Below are 26205 nucleotides of genomic sequence, written 5' to 3' on the forward strand. Positions count from 1 at the left end.
TTCTCAGATTTCTCAGTCTCTGTTTTTTTTTTCCCCCTTTTCTTTCTTTCTTTCTTTCTTTCTCGTTTTCTCTCTCTCTCTCTCTCTCTTTATTTCATTGCATTCTGCATTTTGCACTTGTCGTTGTGTGTGATTATGCTGCGATTGCGACTGCTGCACGCTGCTGTGGCTGCGCCTTCATTGGCGTGGTCGTCTATTGCCACTGCCAGCCATCGTGCCCCAGCTGCTGTAGGACGACTGGCAGCAGCAGCTCGATCGCAGTCCTCAACCGCCGCTGATGCCACCACTCGGACCAGTTCTACCTCTCCACGTTATTCGCGGGATCAGGGACGGGCGCACGGGCAGCGGCCAGCAACGCCGAGGGCGTCCAGGCATCCTCCACGAGGCGATCGCTCCCAGCAGCAGCAGCAAGGAGGGCCAGGACCAAGGCGGACTCCCTCTCCCGCACACTCCACAGACACGCGTGACCATCCGACGCGATCGCAGTCCAGCTACACGCGCAGCCGCAACAGCAACAGCGGCGTGGCAGCCGGAGCAGACACAGAAGCAGTCCGCTACCAGCCAAGAGCAGAGACCAGTGCGACCACTGCCACGACCCCTACCATCACCCCTACTACGACTACTACTACGACTACTGCTACTACTACTACTACTACTACTACTACTACTACTACTACTACTACTACTACTACTACTACTACTGCGACGGACAACACTGCTCCGGGCAAACTGCCGACATTGGCCGGTCCCGCTGGCTACGAGCTCGGACTCGCCTTCCTCGCAGAGCAGCCTGCCTTGGACGTCACCCGGAACAACGCTCAGGCGCCTGCGCAGCTAGCAGCACGGACAACGCTGATCACGACCTTCGCGGAGCGCATCCTGCGGTATATCGCATCGTGCGACGTGCCCAGTGCTGGCCGGATGGCACTACTCGCCGCGCTCGAGGCTCAGGCGCTGCTTGTCATGGAAGGCACTCTGGCAACCGCCCGAATTCTAGAGGCAACCGAAACCGCACATCGACGAACGTGGCAGGCAGCGGCGGGCGACGAGGCGTCGTACAACTGGAAGACCGATCTGCTGCACACGCCGCCCGTTCTCGCCATGCGCATGTCGATCGCTCGCCTCGCCTTGGCCCTGGACACGACCAGCGCTGCCGCTGAGGGCCTGGCCTTTTTGGTTCCAGTCAACGACGCAGACAGGTACATGCTGCTCAAAGTGTCCCCGACCTTCCAGCAAACCCCGATTCGCGCAGTCGACCTGACCCGCTTTGATCGCGGTTCCTTCTTGAAGGAACGCGACTCCAGCCGGTCTCCGACAGTCGTGATGCGGGCCGTCATCGAAGCCGTCCCAAAGCTCCACAATCCCGCTCCAACGGTCGTTCCCCCCGTCATGCCCTTCCAGACGCTCATGGCGCTGGTGCTGGCAGCAGACCCGCACGAGCGCGCGTCGATTGCTTCGGTGGCAAACGCCCACGCCATCCCCGACGCATCCCTGAAAACGCATCCTGTGCACGGTTGGTGGGAAGTTTTACGCGGCCAGACCTCCAATACTGGCGTCGCAGCCCGATTCCACTACGGATCCATGCTTCCTGGCACAGACTTGAGTAACCTACCTTACAGCTGGGCGATGCGATGGTTTCGCTTGCGACCGCGCGAGCCGACGCCAGAGTTTCTCATCTCGACGCATCCAGCACTCGTCTCGCTTTGGCCACTCCAGCACTTTCCGGCAGGCTTGCTCCACCCTTCTCATGTCATTGCGCAGCTTGCCATGTTTGTCAGCAAACAGTTTTGGTTTGGGTGGCAGGAGGAAGTGACAGCCATTCGTCAAACCATGTTGTCGCTCATTGCCAAGCACGTGCCGCAGTATATTGGCCTAGCTGCGTGGATCTTGGAGCTTCACGGCACCTCCATCAGCAGAGGCCACCACTCGCTCCACGCAACCATTGCAAACGCTCTGGCGGAGCACGGTCACCGTGCATCCGCGCTCAACTGGATCCAATGCATCTTGGCTCCAGCAAGTCCTTCCGACACGAAAAATCCGACTGGTTGGTCGCGCTCGTCGTCAACCATGTACTCTGGGGACAAGAATGCGCTCGTCTCGGACTCGCTGTCCCGGCTGCTGGTGGCGTGTGCTGCCGCGGGCGACGCGGCCACCGCTGAGCGTGCTTTGCAATTCGTCATCAAATCGCGCGCCTTCCTCGACGAATCGGCGTGTCGGGCGCTGTCCGTGCTTTTGCGTGGCGATCCTTTGGGATTCACAAAGTCCACGCTCGTCAACGAGTTGCTCATGTCGCAGCCCCCGTCAGCCTACCTCGCTCAGCTGGCTGCCGAGCAAGCAGTTCGCTGGGGCCCGGCGTTGGTCGGCGTCCAACCCCGCGATCTGCCAAACGCCTTCCCCCGGTTCCCGGCGCGCAAAGGCGCTGCGCTGATCTGCCACTCGCTCATCCAAAACCACGACCTTCACGGCGCTCTGGCTGCCATCTCTGACTGCTACCCCGCTGGTCACACGGTGTCTGACGTGATTTCGGTCGAAGTGCATCGTCTTTTGAGCATGCGAGGCGAGAAGGATGCCGCCACGCTGTTGTGGAAGGCGCTCGGCTTTGAGTTGCTCTGTGGTGGAGCCACAGCGGCGTCCGGTTCCAGCGCCAGCGCCCCAGAGGGACGTACCGCGGCTGCCACCGCCGCCCATAAGCGCAGCAGCGCCTTGTCGGTACCACCAAACTTTGTGTGGCTTGCCAACCAGCATGCCGACCGGGCGACTTTCAACATGGTTGTGATGGAGCAGGACAAATCGCAGCTGCTTCGTCTTGTTGCAGCGCTCCGAGACGCGCTGAGTGACCCGCAGGGGTCGGTGATTGCAGAGCGCCTGATGGAAGCCTCAACCCTCGCTCAAAGAGCGGTCGACGTGTTGGCCGCCAAATCCGGCGCGCACACTTCCACATACCAGCAATTGTCCACTCGCCTCGCCTTGGGCTCTTATGTGCGTGAAGTTGCCGCCGGGCCTGGATTCGAGGCACGTTACCGCCTTGTTTTGTTGGCAACTTGCGCTATTCGCGAGCTCCTCGTCCAGTATCAGGATGTTGCGACAGCGACCGACCTGTTTGTGCACGTTGTGAACGCTCACGGCGCCGACGCCTCGCAGCTCGTCGATGCCTATCTCAGCTATTTCCTTGTTGAGGTGCCACCAACATCGCCGCTACTCCCCAAGGCCATCGAGCAGCTCGAGGCTTTCGAGCGTCATGACGCGGCGCTGCTGTTGTCGACCGTTGCCAATTCCTCGGAGCAGGCAGATCGTCTTTTGCCATCGCGCATGCTCGAAGTCCTCCTGCGCTGCAAGCAGCCAGCAAACATGGACATGCTTGGACTGGCGCTTCAGGCATGGCTGTTGCGTTCCTTGCTTCGCGGCGAGCCCGTGCTCAGCTGGGGACGGCCGTCCAATGATGATGCTCTGTCGTCAACCCGGCTCCCAACCGAATCGTCCTCGTGGACGACGAGCGCGGACGCGCGTGCCTCGCTGAAGAAGGCTCGTGCATCAGTACGCCCCGTCCTTCCCCAGCGTTTCTCCGAGTTTGTTGCCAAGCACTTCCCAGGATCCAGCACCCGTGCGGCACTCGACCAATATGCTGCCAAAAAATCCAGCGTCCCTACTGTTGCCGAGCAGCAGCCAACTAACGATGCTGCCCCGTCCTTTGACGCGTGGTGGATGGGCACCGGGTCGTTCGCGGAATCCATTTTGATGATGGAGAATGACGGCCAGAGCGCCGCGGCCACCGCCTTCCGCGTGTGCGCGTCCTCGCAGCTCCAGCCTGCCTCGTTGTACTTTGCCACGACGACCGACTTTGATCGCAGCCAGGCCAATCGCCGGTTGTCGCACGTCGGCAGTCTGGTTGCTTGGGACAATGCGAGCCCGACGGCCACCGCGAATGTCCTCCACTCTGTGCTTCAGCAGCTGCAGCCCGCCTTGCAGTCGTCCGCCATGCTCACATTGGTGGTCACCAGCCTGCAGCGCATCGGGTTGCCGGAGGCTGCGCTCGACGTTCTGGTCGCCCTTCACTTTGGCAGCGCGCCTCCTGCCGACTCTTCGAACAAATGGCCCCAGCAGTCGCGCGAGGCCTTGCTGCACAGCTTGTACGGCCGCGAGGCGCGCCTCCCCCCGCTCACAGCGCTGCTTGCGCGGGACGCCGCCGCCCTGACCAACGAGCAGCCTCGTTTGACTGCTCGAGATGTCGAGACGCTGCTCGCTGCGCTTCCCCCGACAGACTATGCCAGCTGTATGGCGCGCATGGGTCATTTCACTGACGCGCTCTTGCTGCACATGGATATGCGCGCGCGACGGGACATTGTACGATGGTCGTCGCAAACGCTGCTGCCCGAGCAGGAGGTCGTCCGGCTATACTTTGAACAAGTAGGATTCTTTAAGCAGAACAGCGAGTTCCGACTCTGGCAGCACGGCAACGACTGGACATCGTGGGCTGCCGTGAGACGGCGTGCCACGCGGATGCACAACTGGGGCCAGCTCAACACGTATCTCGAGACCCTCCAAGCATTGTACGACCTTCCACAGGAGCAGCTGGGCGCTGTTCTCCGAGGAGTTCCCGAAATGCTGCGATCGCCCGAGTTTGATCAAGGTGCTGATGACGCGGCGAGCGACAAGGTTGATGTTGAGTCGGTTGAGACCAGTAGCGACTCTGCTGCTGCGACCCAGTTGGCACAGCTTGGGTTGGCTGCCATTGACGTGGCACGCACCGCTCAGTTGCCTTGAGCAACAGTCGAAAAACCGAGCAACAAAGTGCGAGTGGCTGATGCAAATGAAGGAATGATCCACCTCAAACAAACCAAGCAACAAATAGAAGCTGCCGATGCCAATGAACGAATTAACATTGTTGTATTTTTTTTGCTTCACATTGTCATGCAACACGCTTTCAAGAACATACTAATCTCTTATTCTCAACGTTGCACCCCAAAATGTCTTGTGTTTTTTTTTTTACCATTGGGAGACGGGGCGCTTGGCAATCCAGGCGGCAATGCGAGGGCGAGCGGCAATGGCCTCGAGGTGAGCCTTGACGAGCGGGAAGGCGTCGATGGGCTGTGCGTCGGCAGTCTTGTTGATCACAGAGTCGAACGAGACGTAGACGTAGAGATCGGCAATGGTGACGTTCGAGCCAACATAGAAGCCCGAGCCGGTCTTCTTGAGGATGGCCTCAAAGTAGCCGAGCCATTGGGGCAGGACGGTGCTGAAGAACTTGATGCGCTCCTCGTTGGCAGCATCGGCGGGCAGAGCGCGGTACTTGGCGCGGATGTCGTTGACGCCCTCAATGACCTGGTCAATCTCGGCGTTCTCGAGGGCAGTCTTGCCGCTGAGGCCTGTTCAACATGCATGATCAGCGTCCGTCGATCGTTTTCAAGGTGAGCATCAAGCGGAAAATTTTTCAAAAATATATATGAGGCTGTTTTTTTAAAAAGGTAGAGTGAACCCCCCAAAATATCGGGGAGATTGTTCAATCCTTATGTATGGCAAATCCGAACTCACCGTGGGTGGCACCGATGAAGCGGAGGATGGCAGTGGACTGGTTGATGCGGTCGCCAGCGGGGGTGACGAGCAGCGGGACCTGGCCGAACTTGGTCGTGGCCTTGAGATCGGCGGGGAGGGACTCGAAGCGGTGGTCCTCAAACTCGACGCCAGCCTCCGACAGCGCAATGCGGGCAATCTCGCCGAGGCCGCGGCCTGCAAAGTAGTGCACGTGGTACTTTCCGTCGCCAGACATTGTGTGTTTGAAGTTTTGGGGGTTTGTTAGTTCTGTGTGATGAGAAAAAAACGACTGAGGAGTGACCAAGTTTGGCGATTCGGCTTAAAAGGCAGGCACGGAGGATAAAAACTTGTGCAAAAACGGAGAAAATGAAGTGTTGAGCAAAGAGAAAACTTCCGTCTCTCGTGCTGTGTGCTCATGCGTGACCGTGCACAAGAGCAGAAAGCGACAAGAGGGGCGGAGGGAGAATAGGAGAAGAACGGGGAAAAAGAAGGACGGATGGAAGGAAGGAAGGAAGGAAGGAGGAAACGGAGGAAGAGCAAGAGTGTGCATTGATCACCTGTGCGAATGGGGCAACCAAAGCGTGTTGCGCGCGTTGCGTAAAGGCCGCTGGGATTGTGCAACGCATGCCACTAGGAAGGTGATCCACTGGCATGATGGTTGGGCGAGGACAAGGGACTGCGGGGAGGGGATGACCGAGTGCGGTGCCAAGTCACTTTGAAAGGGCAAGAGTTTATTGAAAAGCACATTACGACCTGCCATGATTGCTGCGTCGAACAAGGTAAGCAACCTTCATTTTGTTTTGTGCATGAGATTGGTTTTTGTTTTGGCCATGAAAGGCAGCATCGAAACCTCATTGTTTCTTGCTCCTCTAATCAAGCACTTTCAACAATTTCGTTCCAGACGAACAACGGTCGCTGGTGAACACCAGGTTTGTTCCCCCGAGCTTGCTCAAGCTTCAAATGCGTACAGCACCAGCAGCCGTCAAGTTGTCAGCTATCATGATTTGTGATGCGAATTTAGAGCAATCCGATTTGGTTTTTGTTTTTGAACAAAACAAATCACATTGAATTGATGCAATGAAATAGTTGAGAGTGAAAAAGAGAGAGAGAGAGAGAGAAAGAGAGAGAGAGAGAGAGAGAGAGAGAGAGAGATAGAGAGAGACGGAGAATGACTAGCTGGTGGGACATGCTTGAAATGTTTGTCAACTTGGCTTTAGGTAGGTGATGTCCTCTCGTTGCACACTTCCTTGTCAAAGCTCGGCTGATCATCAAGAATCATTCTTTTTCCCCCCCCCCTCCTCTTCTCCCCTCCCCGCGTCCTTCTTGGCGATGAGCGACAATCCCGTGGTTCAGACACTCGCTTCCGAGCTGAGGACGGGCTTGGTCATCGCTGAAAGCGCTCCTCCGGCCGCCCACCAGCAGGATGCTCTGGCGGAACAGTTTGCTGCGCTTGATGCTCACATCAGCAAGCTCGATGCTGAAATCACGCAGCTCGATGCTAACATCACGCAGCTTCAGGCTGATGCAGTGGCTCTGCAGAAGGACATGGCCGTGGCGAAGCCGAGCACCGAGCAACGAAACAAAATGAAAGCTGCGCTTGTCGCGAAAGGCTTCCCCTCAATTTCAGAGCTCGCGAAGTTTGTGTGGGGAAACGCTCTCGTCAAGCTGTTCACGGCAGAACTCACTTCTGAAAAGGACAACTGGCCGCCGAGCAAGGAAAGCTGGCCGCCGAGAAGGCAGCGCGGCTCGAGAAGAAGCAAAGGCTCGAGAAGAAGCAAAGGCTGGCCGCCGAGCAAGGAAAGCGCGCCTTGGAGAAACAAAGTGAGCGAGCCGACCAAATGTTGTGACTGGAGTCAGGGTGCGTTGTGCTGACTGCATTTGCCTTGCGTTTGAAAATAGCCGAGGGGCAGCACGTGTTTCCTACCTCGCTCCCTCCGTTTCCTCTCATCCAGCACACTGGCCCTTCAACCAGCGTTTCGAAAACCCACGAGAAAGCAAAATACCGTCCCCCGCAAGATTTCGGGATTATTGATGGCTTGATCGTACAGCCGCGGCGAGCCCAGATTCCCAAGTCAATCTCCAGTGAAAACGGTTTGGCAAGCTTCGTCGCGCTCGTGCTCGATTCACTTGCGTTCACCCTCAACCTAAATATCCTGGCGGAGGTCAATACAACCATGTTCGGCCAGTCGCCAGATGTTCTCCTTCTCACTCACTGCGATCGCCCGCTGGTGATTGTCGAAGTCAAGATGCCAGGCTCCTCCGTTATGGCAGATGAGTACAATGCCGGTCAGACATACGACTGCATTCATCGTTGCCATTTGCATTATGGCGTCAGACCGCTCTTTGGCATCCTCACGACTTACGAGGAGTGGCGTTTTGTCTGGTGCGAGGATGATTTCACCACCCGGTGTGCGAGTGCAACAACGATAGCTGAAATCGAAAGCGACGAACACGCCACACAACCCGCACGCCGTGAGAGGGCGATTAATGATCGCTTCGGCGAGCTTCGCTCCACCCGCACGGCTCTGGGTCCTGGTGCGCCCTCCGTGAACCTCTCGAATCCGCATCAATCTTCATTTGATCGCGTGAAAAGCAAACCAGAGCCCGATCGATTTCTGTGTACGACTCGCGTTCTAAAGTTGCAAGGCGACGGGCCACTTCTGATTAATATCCTTCGCAGCGTCATTTACAAGGCGTGGCACTGGACGATTTTCCAACCCAGCTTTGACGGCGCTTGTTCTGGTTTGCGGCTGACGGAGGCTTCCGTCTCTCGCCAAGACAGCGACGACAAAACTAAGTCGCCCGCTTACCAGTACTTTTACGAACAGAAGGCAATGCCATCGCTGGACCTCAACAAGTGGCGGTATACCCCAGCTCGGGGTGCCGAAGCCACGTCTTTGGACTGCTTTGTCAATCTCGGCCAGGGTCGTGATGGCGACGCGTGGTTGGCTTCAGTTGCGACTGAAGCCCGTCCAGGTGTCTGCGTGGTGAAGTTGCGACATCCCAAAGCCACGGCTGAGACGTTGTGCAAGGAAGAGCAGCAACGCTGGCACGCAATCTGGGGCAATCGTGATTGGCCCGTCCTGTTCAAAGATGTGCGGGTCATCGAGTACCACACATGGGCGGTCATCATGCCGTACATTTCCCCGGCAACCGAGGCTGATCAGAGCGATCCAGAGGTCCAAGCTGCAGTTCAAGCCGCGGTCCAGCACATGGCCAACTGTGGCTTTGAGCACAACGACCTGCACTGGCGTCACGTTGGCTTGTTCACTTACCACCCAACCGAACAGTTGTATGCTGTCTTGTTCGACTTGTCAGATGTCACGGTGGTTGACGACGACGCTCGCCAGAATGCGTTGCAAGCGATGCTGTCGAATCTGTGTCTTTAACCCACAATGATCGCTTTGTTTGTTTGTTTGCTTGTTTGTTTGTTTGTTTGTTTGTCTGTTTTCCCAATGTCGAACGGACGGAAATCCAACACCTACTTTTATGCTGCCATAACGATGAAATTCTTGCGCACAATCTTGGTAACACGGCAGCAGATGTGCCCTGTGCCACGTGGGGGAGGACAAACCAAAAAGTAGGAGCAAAAAACAAAAAGGTTCCTACCACAAAAATGCCAAACCCACTCACGTAGATTTCTTGTTTTTTTTTTTTCTCGATTCCTCCCCATCGTTGCATCGGACCAAGCTCAGTCGTCGTTTTAATTCCTTCCTTCTTCCTATTGAGCTGACTTTTTTTTCTGTCATCTCTTCTTCTCAAACCCTTTGCGTCGCTTGCAACGTTTTGGCAACATCGCAAAACAACAAGTCAAAACACCTGACCTTGAAAACATGCTTCGCACGCCTCGCTCGAAAGGGTCGCCACCGCGAACAGCTCCAGCGCGAAATCGCCCTTCGGGCTTTGTGCTTGTGCTTCCTATGGCGTTCTTCGCGGCAATCCTCTTCCTCCTCGCCAATGCTCGCGGGGCCTTCGCTGCGAACGGGACCCCGGTCGGCATCCACTTTGATATTGAACCGCAGTCGCTGCCCAACTGGAATGATCCAACATACCAAGCATCGTGCGTCCAGCAGCAGCTGCAACTGGCCGACAAGATGAAGGCTGCATGGGCGTACGAAGGTGCACCGATTCCGATGACTTATGATATTCCCGTTTGGTACGACGCCTTGACCACGACCTACAACGGCGAGACCAAGTCAGCGTTCAAGTTGGTACGCAGTCCATAGCTGGTGCATTGCTGGCACTTTCACACTTGGTTGTGTTGCTACAGGTTGCCAAGTTTGGGGGGCGGTTGCAAACAATTCACGGCGTTGTTTTGTTGGGTTTTTCTTTTGTGTTTTTTTTTTCTCGTGGCTGTTGTGCTTCCTACTCGTGTGCTACAGCTCTCTGACCGCATGCCGCGCGTCAACATGATGGACTTTCGTGACACATATGACAGTAAGTGCAAAGTAACACGAAACGAAGGATTTTGCCAAGTATGACTCACTTCCTCCCGCCTTGCCTCTCTCTCTCTCTCTCCGGATTGTAGCCATCTTGCAAAACTGCGTCCCACAGTGCACCTACCTGGGCTCCCTGGGAAAGGAGTGCGCCGTTTCTGTCGAATCCAAAGACATTGGCTTGGACTCGGCTACCTTTTACGAGGAAGGACCGGCCGTGATGCACAACATTCTCGGTCAAGTCGAGGCGACCTTGAAAACTCAGTTTCCAACTGCATTCAAAGGCATGGGTGTGCACGAGTACGCCGCCTTGCTGAACATCCCACCGTCGAGCACGCCGTACAACAGTGGACGACAGGATGCGTACTTGTATCTGTGGCAGTTTGATCTTGGCCACAGCGAGACGGATCGACAGCAGCTGTGGACCTTCCTTGACCAGTGGTCACCCTACTGGAACTTTCACACCATGCTGTTTGAGGCGGAGGATTTGCTGTTGTACGACCCCGCCGCCCTCCAGGCGTTCATCAAGATGCTCGACGCTCGCGGCATCAAGACTGAGCTCACCTTTGGTTTTGCCTCCTGGGTATTGCAACCATTCCATTCATATGTGGTCAACTTGGTGGCAGCCAGTGCCTGGTACTATCGCATCGTCAGCACAGGTGGCACAATCCAGCCTGGCCAGCTCTTCCCAGGCGCGGGATCCGGACCGGGAATCAGCACTAGCACGAGCACTTCCACCTCTACGAGCTCTTCGACCTCTACGAGCACTTCTACATCGACGAGCACGTCAACATCGACGAGCACAGAGACTGGAACCGGCACTTCGACATCGACGAGTACGTCAACTTCAACGAGCACTTCCACGTCGACAAGCACTGGAACTGGCACTGGAACTGGCACCGGAACTGGCACCGGAACTGGAACTGGCAGCGGCAAAGGCGATGACTTTGTGCCAGCCACCTCAGATGCTGCTTCCACCATGGCCTCGTCCGCCCTCGTCATTGCCGCTTTGATGTGCATGGTCACCGTGCGATGGATTGACTCCTAATTTATGCTGAATGAACCAAAAACAAACAAATAAACAAACCGAAAACACAGTACAATGAAAGTGGCCGTGGAAGTCGAAAGCGTGAATTTTCAATAAAGACAAAAAAACGCAAGGAAAACACATCTAATCTAACGAACAAAAACAGAAAAAAAAACCAAAAAACGAGAGCGGATTCCTGGCAGCATCGTACAGTAGTGAGCTTATCGTTTGTAGAGCGGATTCCTGGCAGCATCGTACAGTAGTGAGCTTATCGTTTGTTGACGAGGGATTTTTTGGGCGGTAAACCTGCCTCTGCGGATGACGAGATCGGAAGAGAGACGACGGACGGGAGACGAGAAAATGACTGCAAAGAGAGCGACGAAATGGAACGATTGAGGCTGGATGAGACATCACGCTCCTTCACTCCAGTGTCCCCTTCAATTGGAATGTCGACCGAGTTGGTCACTTCCTTCACGGGCAAAGGGTTGGTGCTGTACAAAACCAACGCGGTGCTGCCAATGCAGCAGACAACCCCGAGGACGAGAATGAGAATCGCAATGCGCCGTAGCCGAGGCTTGACGTCGGCGGCGCGCACCAGCACCAGGAAGGTCGACGCCGGGAGAATGTAGGCAAGCGACGTGCCCGTTGTAGAGCCGGTGAAGGAGAGAATAGTGGCGACCTCTGGAATGGCAAGAGCGACAATCAAGGCCGAGAAGACAATGCCAGCAGTCAAGCCAAAGAAGCGAGCGCCGGGAATGACGGGCTCTGGTGCCGCGGCTGATTGCAGGACATCCGGAGTTGTGCTCGCGGGCGCATTCGGGACAAAGATGAGGGTATTGAGCGCGGCGCGGCATGGGTAGACGGTGATTGGGAAGGAAAAGATGATGGAGATGGAGAAGCCTGGAAAATAAGCGCAAGAGGTGAGCATTCAACAGATGGTGTAGGGAGGCACTGGAGAGACACTGTGACTCGTACCGAGTTTGAGAATGTCAAAGAAAACAACACCGTCAGGAAAGTTGTTCAGCAGGTCACCATCAATGTCCACGTGAGAGAAGGCAATGTAGCCAAAGACGCCGACCTGACCATCGACCAGAGTGAGACCTCAACACGGCAGTTCAAGAGACAGCTTGCAGCTGAAAGACTTACAGCTGAATACAAGAATGAGGCCAGAAAGATGGAATAGTTGATGACAGTGTTCATGGCCTTGTGGTTTGGGTTGGGCAGACCAGCGTACACGGCAAACACGCCGCTGTGAAAGGAAAGAAAATCAAGTCGACTGCGTCAGAAACGAACAAGAGCGCAGCCACAAAACAGAGAAACAAAGAGCTTAGAGCGCCTCGTACAACTGGCAGGTATAGGCAAGAGAGAAGATGGGGAGCGTCAAGAGAAAGCCGCTCGGATCAAACCACTTCAATTCGCTCGAGGGAGCGCCCTCGGGTGCTTGCTCTGCCTCCGATGGGCTGGCAATGCTGTAGATGAGCGCAACGATAAAGCAGCCATAGAATCCCAGGCTGATTGCGTTGAGCGGGCTCAAGCTCGAGACGTTTCTGTGCGTTCAATGAAAACAAAAGAGCGACAGTGAGTGAATTTCGTTGCATTGCGAATGCGTGTGGGGAATTGATGAACGAGTGAGTTGAGCAATAGGACGATCCTCCACTGTTTCTTGTGAACAAAGAACTGCTCGTTTCTTCTGCACCAGTGACGAGAGGTTCCTCTTCGCCTGTCTTCTGTTTTCTTCTTGAACTGTTCGTTCGTTCGTTCGTTCGTTCGTTCGTTCGTTCGTTCAGCACCAGTGGGAACTGAGTTTGTGGTTCCTCGCGTTGTCAATCTTCGACGAATGCGATGTCTTCACTCGCTGCTTGAGCAAAACAAACACACGAACAAACACACGACGACGACGAGTGCATTGGTTGTTGTTGTCGTTGTCGTCGTCGTCATCGTCGTCGTCGTTGGTGACAATGATGACTTGTGAAAATGATCACCACTGTGATTGTGGTTCCGTTGCGAAGGGCGTGAAAGATGGAAAAAAGCATCAAAGACCACTCAAAACGAGCTTTGGTTACCGCATGAGACTGAGCGGGAAGACGACGGCGACTGCCAGGATGGACATGACTGGAGTGCGCAGTGCGACTGCGGACTGGTCTGGGAAGAACCAGACAGAGGCGAATCGCGGCAGTATGTCGGCGACAATGGCAAAGAAGGCGACGCACGAGCCCAGCAACAGGCCAATGATGCAGACCTCGACGGCGAGCTTGCCCCACTTGCCTAGAAGCGGGGATGGAATGAATCAAAAACATACAAGCAAGAGATTGAGAGTGAGTGAGTGAGTGAGTGAGTGAGTGAGACTGAGGCAGGGTGACAGAAGCAACAGAAGCAAAAAGAGAGCCCCCGAACCATGAGCCTGGAGACCGAGCGCCTCGAACTGCCAGAGACGCGCGACGAGTGCAGCATGAGCTTGCAGGAGATGAGCGAGAGGAAGGTTGCGAGGAGCGAGAGGAACATGCCGAACGCCAGGCCGCACTGGTAGAAGCACAATGGCATTGCCAGCAGACTCACGCCCATGATGCTGTTGGTCAGATTGAAGATGCCCCCGAACAGCGCTCGCGGCGGAAGAAGGTTTAGCAGGAAGCTCATTCGTGCGCGGTTCGCCAGAGTGGAAGGGAAAGGGGAGAGGTGGGGTGGTGAGTGGATTGATAGGATTGATAGGATTGGGATTGCAAAGTCGCTCAGAATTGATGAATAAGAATGGAAGTGCACAAAGCAAAACTGAGGACTGAAATTGCTAAATCTTGCAGCAGAATATTCACTTCACTCTTGTTTCTGGATTTCTGAGGTGAGGTTGTTCAATTTTTCCCCCATCAACAATATCAACAATGGGAGCCGATTCGATTAGACGCGTTTCTGGGCCGCTGTTGGGCTGTCACTCCGACAAACACGAAGCTGGAGACAACACGAAGACTGTCCTAATATGACGCAGCAAGCGACCCCTCGAAGCTCGTGTGGTCATGAAGTGAGCGGCGATTGTCACGAAACACAGCAAACGCAGCTTCTAGAATTTGCACAGCTTGAATTTGTCCATCGGCATAGAGCAGCAGCATCAGCCCTCGGAGTGACAAATGGGCAGTTTGCAAAGTTGCATAGCGCAGCCGCGGACTGGGACTGACGAGCAGGTCAGCAACTCGGACGATTCATTCACTGAACGAAACGAGAATAATGAGAGCTTGGATCAGGACCTCTCTCAACTCAAACGACCACATAGAGCAGCACACCGACAATTTTTTGCCCAGAATGAAAATAGACGTGGGCTTGAAACGCAAATTGAAACGACATTGAAGAGAAAGGGACGGTGAGAGAATCGAGTGACGAGACAATGGAGCACAGCACAAACCGCTTATTTGCTCATATTCTTATTTTCAGGTCCGGCATCATGACTGACCAAGAGATGACGGCAACGCAGCGCGAGCTGTATGAGCAAGTCCAGAATGCGAGCGGTACACTCAGGTAAGAATGGCAAAGAGTCAGAAAGACGAAAGGGTTGGATTACGATGCTGACAAAGAGTCGAGTGTAGCATCCAACGTCAACAGATCGGCCAAGCTGAAGCGCTGGCAATTGCAAGAGCACTCGAAGTCAACCAGAGGCTCACCAAGCTCAGGTAAGTCGACTGCCAGATTGAGTGACAGATTTGGGTTGCCGAATCGCGGTGCTTACGACAGGGTGACAGCTTAAGATGGAACGAGATTGATGAAACCGGAGCGAACGCGATTGCTGAAGCACTCAGGGAGAACGCAACGCTCACCCAGCTCGAGTAAGTTGACTTCCAGTGAGATCGACTGACGCTTCAAAGTTTCCTAATCCTCGTGCTGACAAACGCTTGACAGCCTGCACAACAATCAAATTGGTGCTTCTGGAGCGCGCGCAATCGCTGAAGCACTCAGGGTGAACAAGACGCTCACCCAGCTCGAGTAAGTTGACTCCCAGCGATGATGAAATCGACTGACGCATCAGAGGTTCCCAATCGTGGTGCTGACAATAGCTCGACAGCCTGCACAACAATCAAATTGGTGCTGCTGGAGCGAGCGCAATCGCTGAAGCACTCACGGTGAACGGAACGCTCACCCAGCTCGGGTAAGTCGACTGGTAGCGATGAATGACATCATTCATCGAATGACAGCGCGGCTGCCGATTTGTGGTACTCACAACGAGTTGACAGCTTAAGTTCGAACGGGATTGGCGTTGGTGGAGCGAACGCGATTGCTGTAGCACTCAGGGAGAACGCAACGCTCACCCAGCTCGAGTAAGTTGACTTCCAGTGAGATCGACTGACGCATCAAAGTTTCCTAATCCTCGTGCTGACAAACGCTTGACAGCCTGCACAACAATCAAATTGGTGCTTCTGGAGCGCGCGCAATCGCTGAAGCACTCAGGGTGAACAAGACGCTCACCCAGCTCGAGTAAGTTGACTCCCAGCGATGATGAAATCGACTGACGCATCAGAGGTTCCGAATCGTGGTGCTGACAATAGCTTGACAGCCTGCACAACAATCGTATTGGTGATGATGGAGCGGAGGCACTTGCCGAAGTACTCAAGGTGAACGCAACGCTCATCCAACTGCAGTAAGTTGATTGCTAGTGATGAGTGAGATCGATTGACAAATCCGCTACCTCATCCATGCACTAATGATTTGGCAACAGCCTGCGCACCACTTGGATGTCTAATAGTGGAGCGCAGGCAATTGCCAAAGCACTCATCGTGAACTCGAGGCTCTCCGAGCTCGAGTAAGTTGACGGCCAGTGATGAATGACATTGAGTTACAGATCAGAGCTGTTGAATTGTGTCCTAACGATGGCTTGACAGTCTATACGATAATCACATTGGTGATGATGCAAAGCAAGCCATTGCTAAAGCACTGCTATTCAACTCGACAATGAAAGGCCTCGAGTATGTAGCTTGCCATTCGTCATCTGCATTGAGTTTTGGCGTGATTTGCTGATTCGCTTGTAGTCTTGATATCGATCGACAGACAAAGCCATCAGCAGACCTTTTTCTGCAGCTAACCAAGCTTCGTGAAGCAATTAACGAGTCAAGGTGACCGCTTAGAACGACCTGCACTGGATGTTGTCTTCATTAGTTCTAACTGCATTACAATGGGTTTCATAGCGGAACTAAAGATCTTGAGTATGAGCTTGCAACGTGACTTCATGTAATTCGACGGTGATCATTGACACTTGCGTAGCTTGAGCGGACTACAGGTTGCACCGTACTTGCAGACGATCCTCCAAGGTGTGCAAACCACCCGGATTGTGAAACTTTGGTAAGTCGGGAAGAAGTTATGTTTGTTTCTTTGGAGTACGAATGGAGTGGCTTTGTATTTATGTTTGAATTACCAGGCTCAACAAGTGCCAGCTTGGAGACGCTGAGTGTCAAGTGATTGCAACCGAGCTGAGACTGAATACTTCATTGACCAGTCTCGAGTGAGGAGCCAAAATCTGTTGCTGCCTTGTTCTCATGATTTGTTGCTGACAATCAATTTCAGATTGACTGACAATCAGATCGGAGACGCTGGCGCGCTTTCCATCTCCGAAGCACTGCGAGAAAATAAGACTTTGCAAAGTCTCAAGTAAGCGTTTTAAATGTTGAATGCCCAGCACTGTCATTACTCACTGGGCAATCGTTAGTCTGACGAATAATCAGATCGGTTATGTGGAGGAAACAGTTCTGCGCCATCGTGTGAATCAGCAGTTTCAGCTGTAAGTTTCTTTTTTTTTTTGGTTCGAGTTATTCACCAACGACCCACTCTGCTCTCACTTTTCCTTCCAAATTCAGACGCATTGATGACCAGCGGCGATCTGGTTCTGTTCGATGCCAGGAAGTTCGCGTGGTCGTGCTTGGCGATCCTTCAGTCGGCAAGACCTCACTTGTTAGGGGAATCGCCGACGGTTATGTTCGACAGGCCTTCTCCAATGTGTTTAATCTTGCCAAATCCACCGATGGTATTGATATTTCAACAGTCGTTCTGCGTGAAAAAGGCGAATCCCCAATGATTTTGATCATTTGGGATTTCGCTGGTCAAGAAGTCTATCTGGTTTCGCACCAGTTCTTTCTTCGTGAACGAACAGTCTACCTGGTCCTGTTTGACGCGCGGGAAGAGTTATCCCTCAATTCGCGCCTTGCCTTTTGGCTACGCAGCTTGCACGCTTGCGTTCCCAACGCCGATATCATTCTCGTTGGAACCCACATTGATGATCCGTCATACACTTCGGAGCGGCAGCAAGAGCAACACCACAATCTTGCTAATTTGCTCAACACCTTACAAGAATCAAGTGTTTCGTTTAATGTGCGTTCGACCTTCTACATTAACGCGCGGAACTCTACGGGGGCACCGAGCATGCCGGAACTCAAGACTGCATTGTTTCAAGCCGGACAAAAGATGCCGTTTTACAATCAACCGGTGGATGGCCGATATCTTCAGTTCAGAGACTCGCTACGGAAGCAAGCCGATCAGCTGGCCGCCGAGAAAAAGCCACCCCTCTGTCGATGGCATGAAATTGTCAAGCTTGGCCAGTCGCAGAATCTCAGCGGGCAAGCAATCGATGAATTCATGCAGCTCATGCGTTTTCAAGGCTGGCTCGTCTTCCATCGTCTCGCCAATTCGGCTACCCCAGGCACGTCCAATGTTCCCGCGCTGCAACCTGCTACTCTCCTCGCTTCGTTGGACGACATTGTCATCTTGAACCCTCAATGGTTCACGAAAACAGTCCTGACTGGAGTGATTACCCAGAAACCTCAAGATCGATGGGTCAAGGATGGCATCGTGACTCGAGAGAATCTGCTTCGAAACGCTTGGAAGGGCATCGATTCTACGATTTGTGATCAGTTTGTGCTGCTTCTTCAGCGATACGAGCTCTTGTACAAGATGAGCGATGCCGATCACCCTGGAGCCGATTCTGCTTCAAGCGCAGGCACTCGCTATGTCATCCCTTCGTACCTGCCAGCCTACAAATCCGACCCTAGTAGATGGTCTCTGAAGCCTGCAGCGGGCGAGCCACATGAAGTTGCTATTGTGATGGAGACCAAGTTTTTGCTGGAGGGATTTTTCGCGAGGCTGGTTGTGCGCTTTCACGAGCGGCAATTTAGTTTGACGGCGTGGAAAGATGCTGTTCTGGTCAATTACGGCGGTCCTCGAGCACTACTCCGTGTTCATCGAAACGATTCCAATGTGCGCCTCGAGTTTACCGCTCGCGGGCAACATCCAGAGAAACTGCTTCCAACTCTGATTGAGATATTGGACAAGCTCAGCTCGGATTGGTATCCTGGAATCTCGTGGGAAACCTACCTGCGCTGTCCCATGCAGGTGCCTCATGACAAACCGTGCAGGTGGCTGCTCCGACCTCAAGTTCGAGACGCGGTGATTGACAAGATGAAAAACTTATCTTGTTCGCACACGCACATCACGTTTCCAAAGGAGGAATGGCTTCCAGTTCTCCACTCGCTTTTGCAGCGTCGCTTGAACGCTGTTTCGCAACCTACGCCGGAGGATGTCGAAGCGCTCCGGCAACTCAAGCAGCAACCGGCACCGGCGAGCGAGATCCAAACAGCAGCCACGCAAGTTGCATCACTTGTCGCAGCACAACTGATTGCATCTGGAACGCAAACATTGCAGGAAGTTGGTGCGGCGACCATCCATTCTGTTCGCGAAGTCAAAAAGCAACTGACTTCCTCTGGAGTGCAGCAGCTTCAAAATATTGCCGCTCAGTCAGCGCAGGACTTGCAGCGTTTCAATAGGGCTTTGGATGGCATCATCGAATCGATTTCAACTGCAGTCAAATCTGATCCTGTCGCGTGTGATCGGCTGATCCTGTCTACAGTTTTGAGGCGCATTGATGAGCTTGCCAAAGCTTTGGATTCGCGGTTCGATGCGGCAGAATCCCTGCAACAGGAGCAGAAAGACGAAATCGCTCGTTTTTTCACGAGTCAAGTCCAAATGCAGCTGGACTTGTTGGACAAACCATGCCCCTTGTTGTTTGTCGTGGTACCTCCGCCCAAGAAGTGGCATTCCAAACTCACGGATCTTTACAAGTCAAGCCACACTGCGCACCTGCTATGCGCTCACATGGGTACCAACAGCCAGCCCGAGTGGCATCGTATCGACCACCATCCAGGCTACGCCATTGAAGATCTTCCCCGTTGGCTCAGGGATTATGGTTCTCGTGTTCGAAGTCTGCTTCGGTTGGTGCGTCCGTTCTTGAAGCTGGCCAGTTTGGCCGGTGCACCAAATGTAACGGGTGCGGTTGATTCGGCAATCAATGCGTTGCAAGACCCGCTCAAAGCTCTTCCGTATTTGCAGCGATTGCTCGACCACGCTGATCAGAAAAACGGTTCCAGCGCGAAAGGAGAGCAGCCGGCGCATGCATCTGCTGTTTCCTCAGAAGTACACACTCTTCCCAAGCGGCAGCAAGGGAATGGGCTGCTTTTCTGTCCCAGACAGACGAGTACAAGTCCTTTGCTGGTTTGGAGCGAGCTGTTGTGCTCAGCACGGGTGAGGTTCGTTGGGTCTGTCCGAAGCATGCGCAAGATCCTATCTATTGCACCAGCTCCTTCTCGAGCAGTTCGTTCGCTGGCAATGCGCCAAGCAGCTCTTCCAGTATTAATGTTGCAAGCAGTTCCTCCGCCGCGTTCTCGATCAGCAGCAATTCCAATAGCAATGCTCCAAGCAGCTCTTCCGCAGGCACATCGAGCAACACTCCCAGCATCGCTGCCCCTGGCAATGGTACAGGCAACTCTTCCGTTGGCAATGCCGCAAGCAGCTCTTCCAACGTCAATGTTGCAAGCAGCTCCTCCGCGCCATCCGCTTCGACACCGTGATACAGGCACGTCGTGCCCTAGTTTCCTTCTCCTCTTTCGTTCTTTTCTTGCTTTCTTTCTTCCAGTTTTGTTTCGTTCGTTCTTCTTTCTTTCGTTCGTTCTTTCTCTCTTGCTTTGTTGTTCTCGCATGAAAGTGTTCAGAAAAGTAGATTTCGCAAAATCTGCCAAAGATCGAATCCATTTACAACAAGTCTAAGATTGTGATATTCACTTCACTCACAACACGTCTCAACGGCTGAGAGGCGAGTCATTCTCAGTCGTGATTCTGTGTTGCTGACTGCAATTCATCCCTCCATCAATTGGGATGCGTGGCTCGCGATTGCAGTGCATCGTCATCGCTGCTGCTGTCTGCAGCTTGACAGCACTCGCAGCAGCAGCATCAGCAGTGGTTGGATTAGAGTACACTGAAGCGAACAATGATCTCGACACTGGTGATCTGACGACAACTGACGCGCTCGCCCAACAGCAGTCTGTGCCTCCGCTCATGCAAGACGCACTGGACGAGTTCCTGCAATGGGCCAGCGAGGAAGGCATCGAAGTTGGCGAGTCGGACGCTGGGGCAAAGACACTCGAGCTCCGATTGCACCCAACAATGGTCGGCCAGCAATTTAGCACAGTTGTAGCAATGCTCAATGCTCAACCACTCATCCGTATTACTGTTGATGGTTGTCGTGTTTGATTTCGTGTTATTTCAGGGCTTGTCCATTTTCGCCAGTCAGGCCATTGAAGCATCAACCACCACACCGCTGTTGTCCGTCCCGCTGTCAACCTTCTTTGCAAGATTCACGCTTTTGGGTAGGTGCGGCTTTTGATGCCCGTTTATTCACAGCAGCAAAGTGCTCATGCGGGATTTTCCGCAGATTCGCCCATGATGGCTGCGTTAGCAGTCCGACCAGTCGCCCGTGAAGAGGCCAAGCTGTCACTATTGTTTCTATACGAGTATTTTGACCCGGATTCGTTCTGGCAACCCTGGTTTCAACTCTTCCCAAGGTAAGGCGAGATTCTATTGTGCAGCGGCTGGGCAAGAAAGCGCCCAGTTCCAGCCTCATGAAAATATGGAACTTTGTACTCGCAGAGAGCTCGACTGCGCTGGTTTCTGGGACGATTTGCTACTGATGGAGCTCGACAACACCAGCATCCGGGGTACGCAAGGTTTGAAAGTTGCTGGATTGTGTCACAACGCAGCTGATGTTGTGCTTTGTTCGCTGTTCCCAGACGCGATTCGCCAATTGGAAGCGCTCATCGAGTACGAGTACGACCAGCTTGACTTGCCAGCGTTACGATTAGTACGGCGTGGAATCGCATTCATCCATGTCTTCCCTCTTGGCTAACCTCCGATTGAATCACTCGCTGCGCAGAGATTTCCCGACTCGTTTGTTGCTGATCGCTTTTCTTACGACGACTTCAAGTGGGCGTTCATGGTGCTGGCATCTCGCGGACTGACAATGTCGGTGAACAACGCACCTTGCACGGTCATGATACCCTTTGTCGATTTCTTCAATCACAACGGGGCAAAGGTGAGCAGCTGTGACAATCTCTTCTCTGTGCTCTACAACTGCTCTCTTTCTGACTGGTCTTCGCAGAGCATCGCCTTTTCCTACACTCGAAGAGCTGGCGACGCGTCCGACGTTTCCAGCGGGAACTACGACGACTCTGTGGAAAATCTCAATTGCGCAGTGATCTCGGGCAACGAAACTTTTCTGCCTGGAGAGCAGGTGCGTGTTGCTCGAGTTGCTTTGCAGTTTGCCGAATGATTCCCTCCAACACCTTGCTTATTTTTTGTTTTGGCTCTAACAGATGTTTCTCAACTACAAAGCACACTCCAATGAAGTGTTGCTGCTGCACTACGGGTTTGCTTTGCCGCACAACGAGCACGACACATTCCTCGTCCGATTGCACTTTGACCGTGAAAAGACCAATGATCCTCTCATGGATTTGCGCGAGCACCTCTTGGAATTGCGCGGCATCCAAGAGTAAGGCATAGGCTGGGTTTTGGTTCTCGTCGTAGTCTTTGAAACTTACTGTTTTGTGTTCAAACAGAAACCATCCCTTTTTGCTCCGCTGGCATGGCGATATTATTGATCCTGACATTCTTTTTGCGCTACGGGTCATGATTGCGACGAAAGGTGAGGTTTTCAGGTCGGAGGTTTCGCTCGAGTTTGTCCCACTCACGCCAGCTGTCCTTTGCTGCAGATCAACTCGATTTTTTACTCGAGGAAGGAATCGCAAGTAACAGCCCGTTTTCTGTCGACTCGGAGCTTGTTGCCACGGTGCTTCTTCAACGCAGCTTGGAGCGAAACCAAGCAAAATTTGCGACAACCATTGAGGTAAAGAGCTGTTTCTGATTTCTTCTTTTATTCGTTCTGGATGGCTGAGACCCGATTGTGATACAGAGCGACGAGTTTGCCGAGCAGCGAGTGCTCCGTCGACTCGAGGAAACGGAGCCTGAATCGCCAGCAATGCGCGGATTGATTCGCGAGCTTCACGCCATCCGCTACCGAATGGGACAGAAGCGGTTGTTGGCGTTTGCACTCGCGCAGCTTGCACAGTTACAAGCCGAGCTCGACTTGAATCGCATTACGCTCGATGCAACCTATCCATTTCAGAGGTTTCAGCAAAGTCTGCACGAGCAAGACTCTTCATCGTAATACATGCAGCACTGCTTCATTCGGCCATTTGATCACTCGTCTTATTCTGCGTGTCCCAAGTAACTCGAGCTGCCGCAACAAACCCTAAGGCGCTTTGCTTTGTTTTGCATTGATAATATACATCATATCATCCCAAAGCTAGATTCCAACAAAAATCATGGGATTCTCAGCGACCTCGACAGTGGTGGCCGTCTCATTGCCTCAGACGATGACCACCAGCACGAGGCGGACTGCCGCACTGGCGAACAGACTGCCACTCGGACGCCGGATCTGCACCGTTCTATCATCAGCTGCGTTGTTGCTTCCACGGCACATGTCCTCGTCCTCGTCGTCGCTGCAGCAGTCGTCGTTCGCACGAGGCTCGGGGACTGGGTCATCAGTCGCGATCGCCCTGCAGCCTCCACCGCGAGCTGAACTCTATTCGACTGCGATTCGAACGAACAGCTGCCACCATCACTATAGCATGGCCCACAGTTATCACGGCAACAGACGCAATGGACCTGGGATGACGATGACGCGCGGATTGTCGACTCTCGCTGCCAACAGCATTGTCTTGGCACGGCGATCGTCAAGACAGAGCCTCACCGGACTCGACGAACAGGCCGAAATGGACGCGCAAGATCATTCCGAGTACGAGACCAGGCCAAATTCGATGAAAGCGCGTCGCGCAATACAGCGTTCAGCGAAAGGGAAGCGACCGGGAAGCGACCGAGCGATGCAACAGACGAGAGCCGGCGTTCTTCTGCCTCCAAGACCAAGCTAGCAAGAAATTCCAAAGGCAAAGCATCAAGACAACGACAACATGACGATAGACTCCGAAATGGAGCGCCCGTTCCACCTGCGGGGCGCCTTGAGTTCAAGCCGCGTTTGCAGCGTTCGTCTCATCCGGAGGCTCACGCCCGAGGCTCACGCCCGCCCGCGCAAGGCGACTAGTGAAAATCCAGTCAAGGATTTGTTCGCAGATGTCGAAGGTCTGACCTCCTCGCCTCAAGCGGAGCCCGTTCCAGTCAGGCGCAATCCAGCCTATTCCCTGCCCAAAGCGCAACAGACCAGGCTTGTTGCTGCTCTGGTCCAAGCCCTGATGTCCAACTCGACGGTCAGTCGGATGGCTGTGGAGGCAGGGATGAATGTCGCAGAGTTCAAGTCAGGCCTGGATCATTATCTTGTTCAGGTTTGTGGTTCTAGCGTCATGATCAACAGATGCTCTGCAGTTTTCAAACTCATTGATTACACCCTCCTCCAAAACAGCTCTTGCAGTCGCGATCCGTTCCAAAGCCCACAGCTACCGTGCTTCAGTATCACCTTGCTCAAATGCGTGCCCCTACATCGGGTACGGCTCTCTCCTCCCATTTTCTGAGCCCGTCTGTTGCTCGCCATCTCACTTTCGCTCCTTTTCTCGCACCTGGCAGAAATTTCAACCATTCCCCTTCCAGAAACATACCCAAGCTCCATGCAGGCATTTGGACAAGACTTTGTGCGGTATCGCGCAACCACATTGGACCAGTCGGTCGTTTCGCGAATCTCCGACATGCGTCAACCGCAGCTGACCTACCACCAAGCACGGAGCATGCAGCGCAAGTTCATCTTCCACGCAGGCCCCACGAACAGCGGAAAGACGTACAGCGCACTGAAACGGTTTCGCGAGGCAAACCGCGGCATTTACTGCGCGCCGTTGCGCTTGCTCGCGCTAGAGGTGTATGACGACACCAACAACCACGGCATCCCATGCGATCTTGTCACTGGTGAAGATCGAAAATCAGGCAAAGGTCGACCAGACGAGCCGCAGGAGCTCAACGACTCGGCGCTCGACAAACTTTTGCGGTTGCCGCACTTGCCGAAAGGTGATGTCGCCAGCGCCAATCCAATCTCGCTCATGGATGGCGACGCGTCTACTGCAGCCATCCTTGGCCTGGATCATGCTTCTCCAAAGGTCCCAGAGTCCATAGGCTTGACATTGAACAGCATCTTCTCCTCCCAAGCAGCAGAGACCTCATCCTCCCAGTCCGATAATGATGGAGGTGATACGAAAGCAACATCCTCGGCTCAGTCATCGCACGTGGCTTGCACGATCGAAATGGCCGACGTGGACAAGGTCTTTGACGTGGCCGTGATCGACGAAGTCCAGCTGATTGGTGACCGCGATCGCGGCTGGGCGTGGACGCGCGCGCTCCTGGGTCTTGCCGCCCACGAGATTCACGTGTGCGGCGAGCCTCGAGCCCTCAGTATTGTCGAGTCCCTGCTCAAGTCCACCGGTGAAGACGTCCAAGTCCACACATACGAGCGACTGACGCCATTGGTCGTGGCGCCTCATTCCATCAACCGCAATCTGGCCAATCTTCGGCGCGGAGATGCCATTATTGCCTTTTCCCGCAAAGAGCTCTTCCGGTGGAAGGCCGAGATTGAGCGGGAAACCCGCTTTCGTTGTGCCATCGTCTATGGCTCGCTTCCTCCTCAAACCCGGGCGCAGCAAGCTCGCCTCTTCAATCAGCCCGACAGTGGCTTTGATATTCTCGTCGCCACCGACGCGATCGGCATGGGCTTGAATCTGAATATTGGCCGCATCATCTTCACCACCCTCCAAAAGTTCAATGGCGTGAGCAACGTGACACTCTCGCCGTCCGAGGTGCGCCAGATTGCAGGTCGCGCCGGTCGCTTCCGTTCCAAGTTTCCCCGCGGCGAGTTTACAACGTGAGGTTTTTGAAATGTCGAGCGAATGTTTTGGATTTTTGACGTGGGGGTCCTTCTAATGCGCTGACGTTGCGCTTCAGATTCGAGCCCGAGGACATGGGGATATTGATCAAGCAGTTCAATGGTCCCGCAGACTCGCTCCAGGTGAGGAATAGAGAAAGGATGGTTGTGTCGCAGCATGCGTTGAGACACCAAACTCTGTTTTTTGCCCTGTCCACTTTTAGGCTGGACTGATGGCCAATTTTGAGCAGCTCGAGGCATTGTCAAAGCAACTCCCTGGTGCTGACATGCTCGATCTCTTCACCAAGTTTGAGGATTTGGCGCGACTCGACAAGCGATACTTTATGTGCGATTCCTCCGACCGAAAGGTGCGATTGATCTTCTCGAATCTCTTGTTTGTTTTCGCAGCGACATTGGATCTGCTCTGCAATGCTTTACTGATCGCTGTGATTCTCGTTGCAACAACACAGGAGGCCATCAAACTTCTCGCTCCTCTGAACTTGTCGTTCAAGGATCGGTACACTTTTATCCTGGCCCCAGCAAACCTCGAAAACGACTACATGCGAAGCTGTTTGCTTTCAGTACGCAGACTTCCCACCCTTGTTGCTGCCTTTGGAACGTTTGAATTTGCTGACACTCGCCCCTACGCTTAGTTTGCCACTGGATTTGAAGCCAATCGGCCGATTACGCTCGCAGCCATCACTGTGCCGAGCACCACTTCCGGAGCCCCGAGTGTGCTGAACGAGTTTGAGCAATGCCACAAAATGCTGGATTTGTACATGTGGCTTAGGTACGCGTTTTGTCTTCGTGAGATCGACGGGGTTGGATTGCTCACCCGTTCAATATTCCGACAGTTATCGATTCCCGCAACTGTTTCCCGACCGGGACGCCGCAAAGCAACTCCAAGCCCAGTGTGCCGAGCGCATCATGGAAGGTCTGATTGAAGAGACGCGAACTGGACGTCGTCCGAAGCCCCAGCCGCGTCGTCGATACTGAAAAATGCTGTCAATCCA

General features: G+C 53.8%; 6 protein-coding genes and 2 pseudogenes across 8 annotated transcripts; 6 read left to right on the forward strand and 2 right to left on the reverse strand.

Moving 5' to 3' along the window:
* Positions 1–135: 135 nt before the first annotated feature.
* CAOG_02066 (hypothetical protein) lies at positions 136–4973 on the forward strand (the record flags this gene model as incomplete). Its single annotated transcript, XM_004348766.2, has 1 exon — positions 136–4973. The coding sequence occupies one exon, from the start codon at positions 136–138 to the stop codon at positions 4759–4761; it is 4626 nt and encodes a 1541-aa protein (XP_004348816.1). The 3' UTR covers positions 4762–4973.
* Positions 4866–5835, reverse strand: CAOG_02067 (hypothetical protein). The gene is made up of 2 exons (XM_004348767.2): positions 5530–5835; positions 4866–5363 (listed from the first exon to the last, which is right to left on the reverse strand). Exons 1-2 carry the CDS (start codon positions 5762–5764, stop codon positions 4984–4986), a joined length of 615 nt encoding a protein of 204 aa, XP_004348817.1. The 5' UTR covers positions 5765–5835; the 3' UTR covers positions 4866–4983.
* Positions 5836–6858: 1023 nt separating this feature from the next.
* Positions 6859–8918, forward strand: CAOG_02068 (hypothetical protein; the record flags this gene model as incomplete). The annotated part of the gene is made up of 3 exons (XM_004348768.2): positions 6859–7170; positions 7242–7350; positions 7429–8918. The coding sequence occupies 3 exons, from the start codon at positions 6859–6861 to the stop codon at positions 8916–8918; spliced, it is 1911 nt and encodes a 636-aa protein (XP_004348818.2).
* A 291-nt stretch (positions 8919–9209) lies between these two features.
* CAOG_02069 (hypothetical protein) lies at positions 9210–11130 on the forward strand (annotated as a pseudogene). The gene is made up of 3 exons: positions 9210–9740; positions 9912–9966; positions 10058–11130.
* A 130-nt stretch (positions 11131–11260) lies between these two features.
* Positions 11261–13759, reverse strand: CAOG_02070 (hypothetical protein; the record flags this gene model as incomplete). The annotated part of the gene is made up of 6 exons (XM_004348770.2): positions 13387–13759; positions 13056–13257; positions 12336–12539; positions 12139–12241; positions 11968–12070; positions 11261–11892 (listed from the first exon to the last, which is right to left on the reverse strand). The coding sequence occupies exons 2-6, from the start codon at positions 13100–13102 to the stop codon at positions 11261–11263; spliced, it is 1089 nt and encodes a 362-aa protein (XP_004348820.2). The 5' UTR covers positions 13103–13257; positions 13387–13759.
* A 643-nt stretch (positions 13760–14402) lies between these two features.
* Positions 14403–20031, forward strand: CAOG_02071 (hypothetical protein; annotated as a pseudogene). Its single transcript has 17 exons — positions 14403–14493; positions 14562–14645; positions 14715–14798; positions 14872–14955; positions 15035–15118; positions 15204–15287; positions 15361–15444; positions 15524–15607; positions 15686–15769; positions 15849–15932; positions 15996–16079; positions 16152–16169; positions 16228–16305; positions 16382–16465; positions 16528–16611; positions 16670–16741; positions 16818–20031.
* A 49-nt stretch (positions 20032–20080) lies between these two features.
* Positions 20081–22676, forward strand: CAOG_08575 (hypothetical protein). The gene is made up of 11 exons (XM_011271873.1): positions 20081–20451; positions 20552–20651; positions 20717–20846; positions 20932–20999; positions 21072–21142; positions 21215–21373; positions 21440–21571; positions 21654–21829; positions 21897–21982; positions 22050–22183; positions 22250–22676. The coding sequence occupies exons 1-11, from the start codon at positions 20161–20163 to the stop codon at positions 22502–22504; spliced, it is 1602 nt and encodes a 533-aa protein (XP_011270175.1). The 5' UTR covers positions 20081–20160; the 3' UTR covers positions 22505–22676.
* Positions 22662–26188, forward strand: CAOG_08576 (hypothetical protein; the record flags this gene model as incomplete). Its single annotated transcript, XM_011271874.1, has 9 exons — positions 22662–23134; positions 23360–23675; positions 23753–23834; positions 23914–25192; positions 25273–25336; positions 25417–25560; positions 25663–25773; positions 25846–25982; positions 26047–26188. The coding sequence occupies 9 exons, from the start codon at positions 22662–22664 to the stop codon at positions 26186–26188; spliced, it is 2748 nt and encodes a 915-aa protein (XP_011270176.1).
* Between the last annotated feature and the right edge of the window lie 17 nt (positions 26189–26205).

The sequence above is a fragment of the Capsaspora owczarzaki genome (assembly GCF_000151315.2).
Source record: "Capsaspora owczarzaki ATCC 30864 unplaced genomic scaffold supercont2.3, whole genome shotgun sequence".
Lineage (NCBI taxonomy): Eukaryota > Filasterea > Ministeriida > Capsasporidae > Capsaspora > Capsaspora owczarzaki.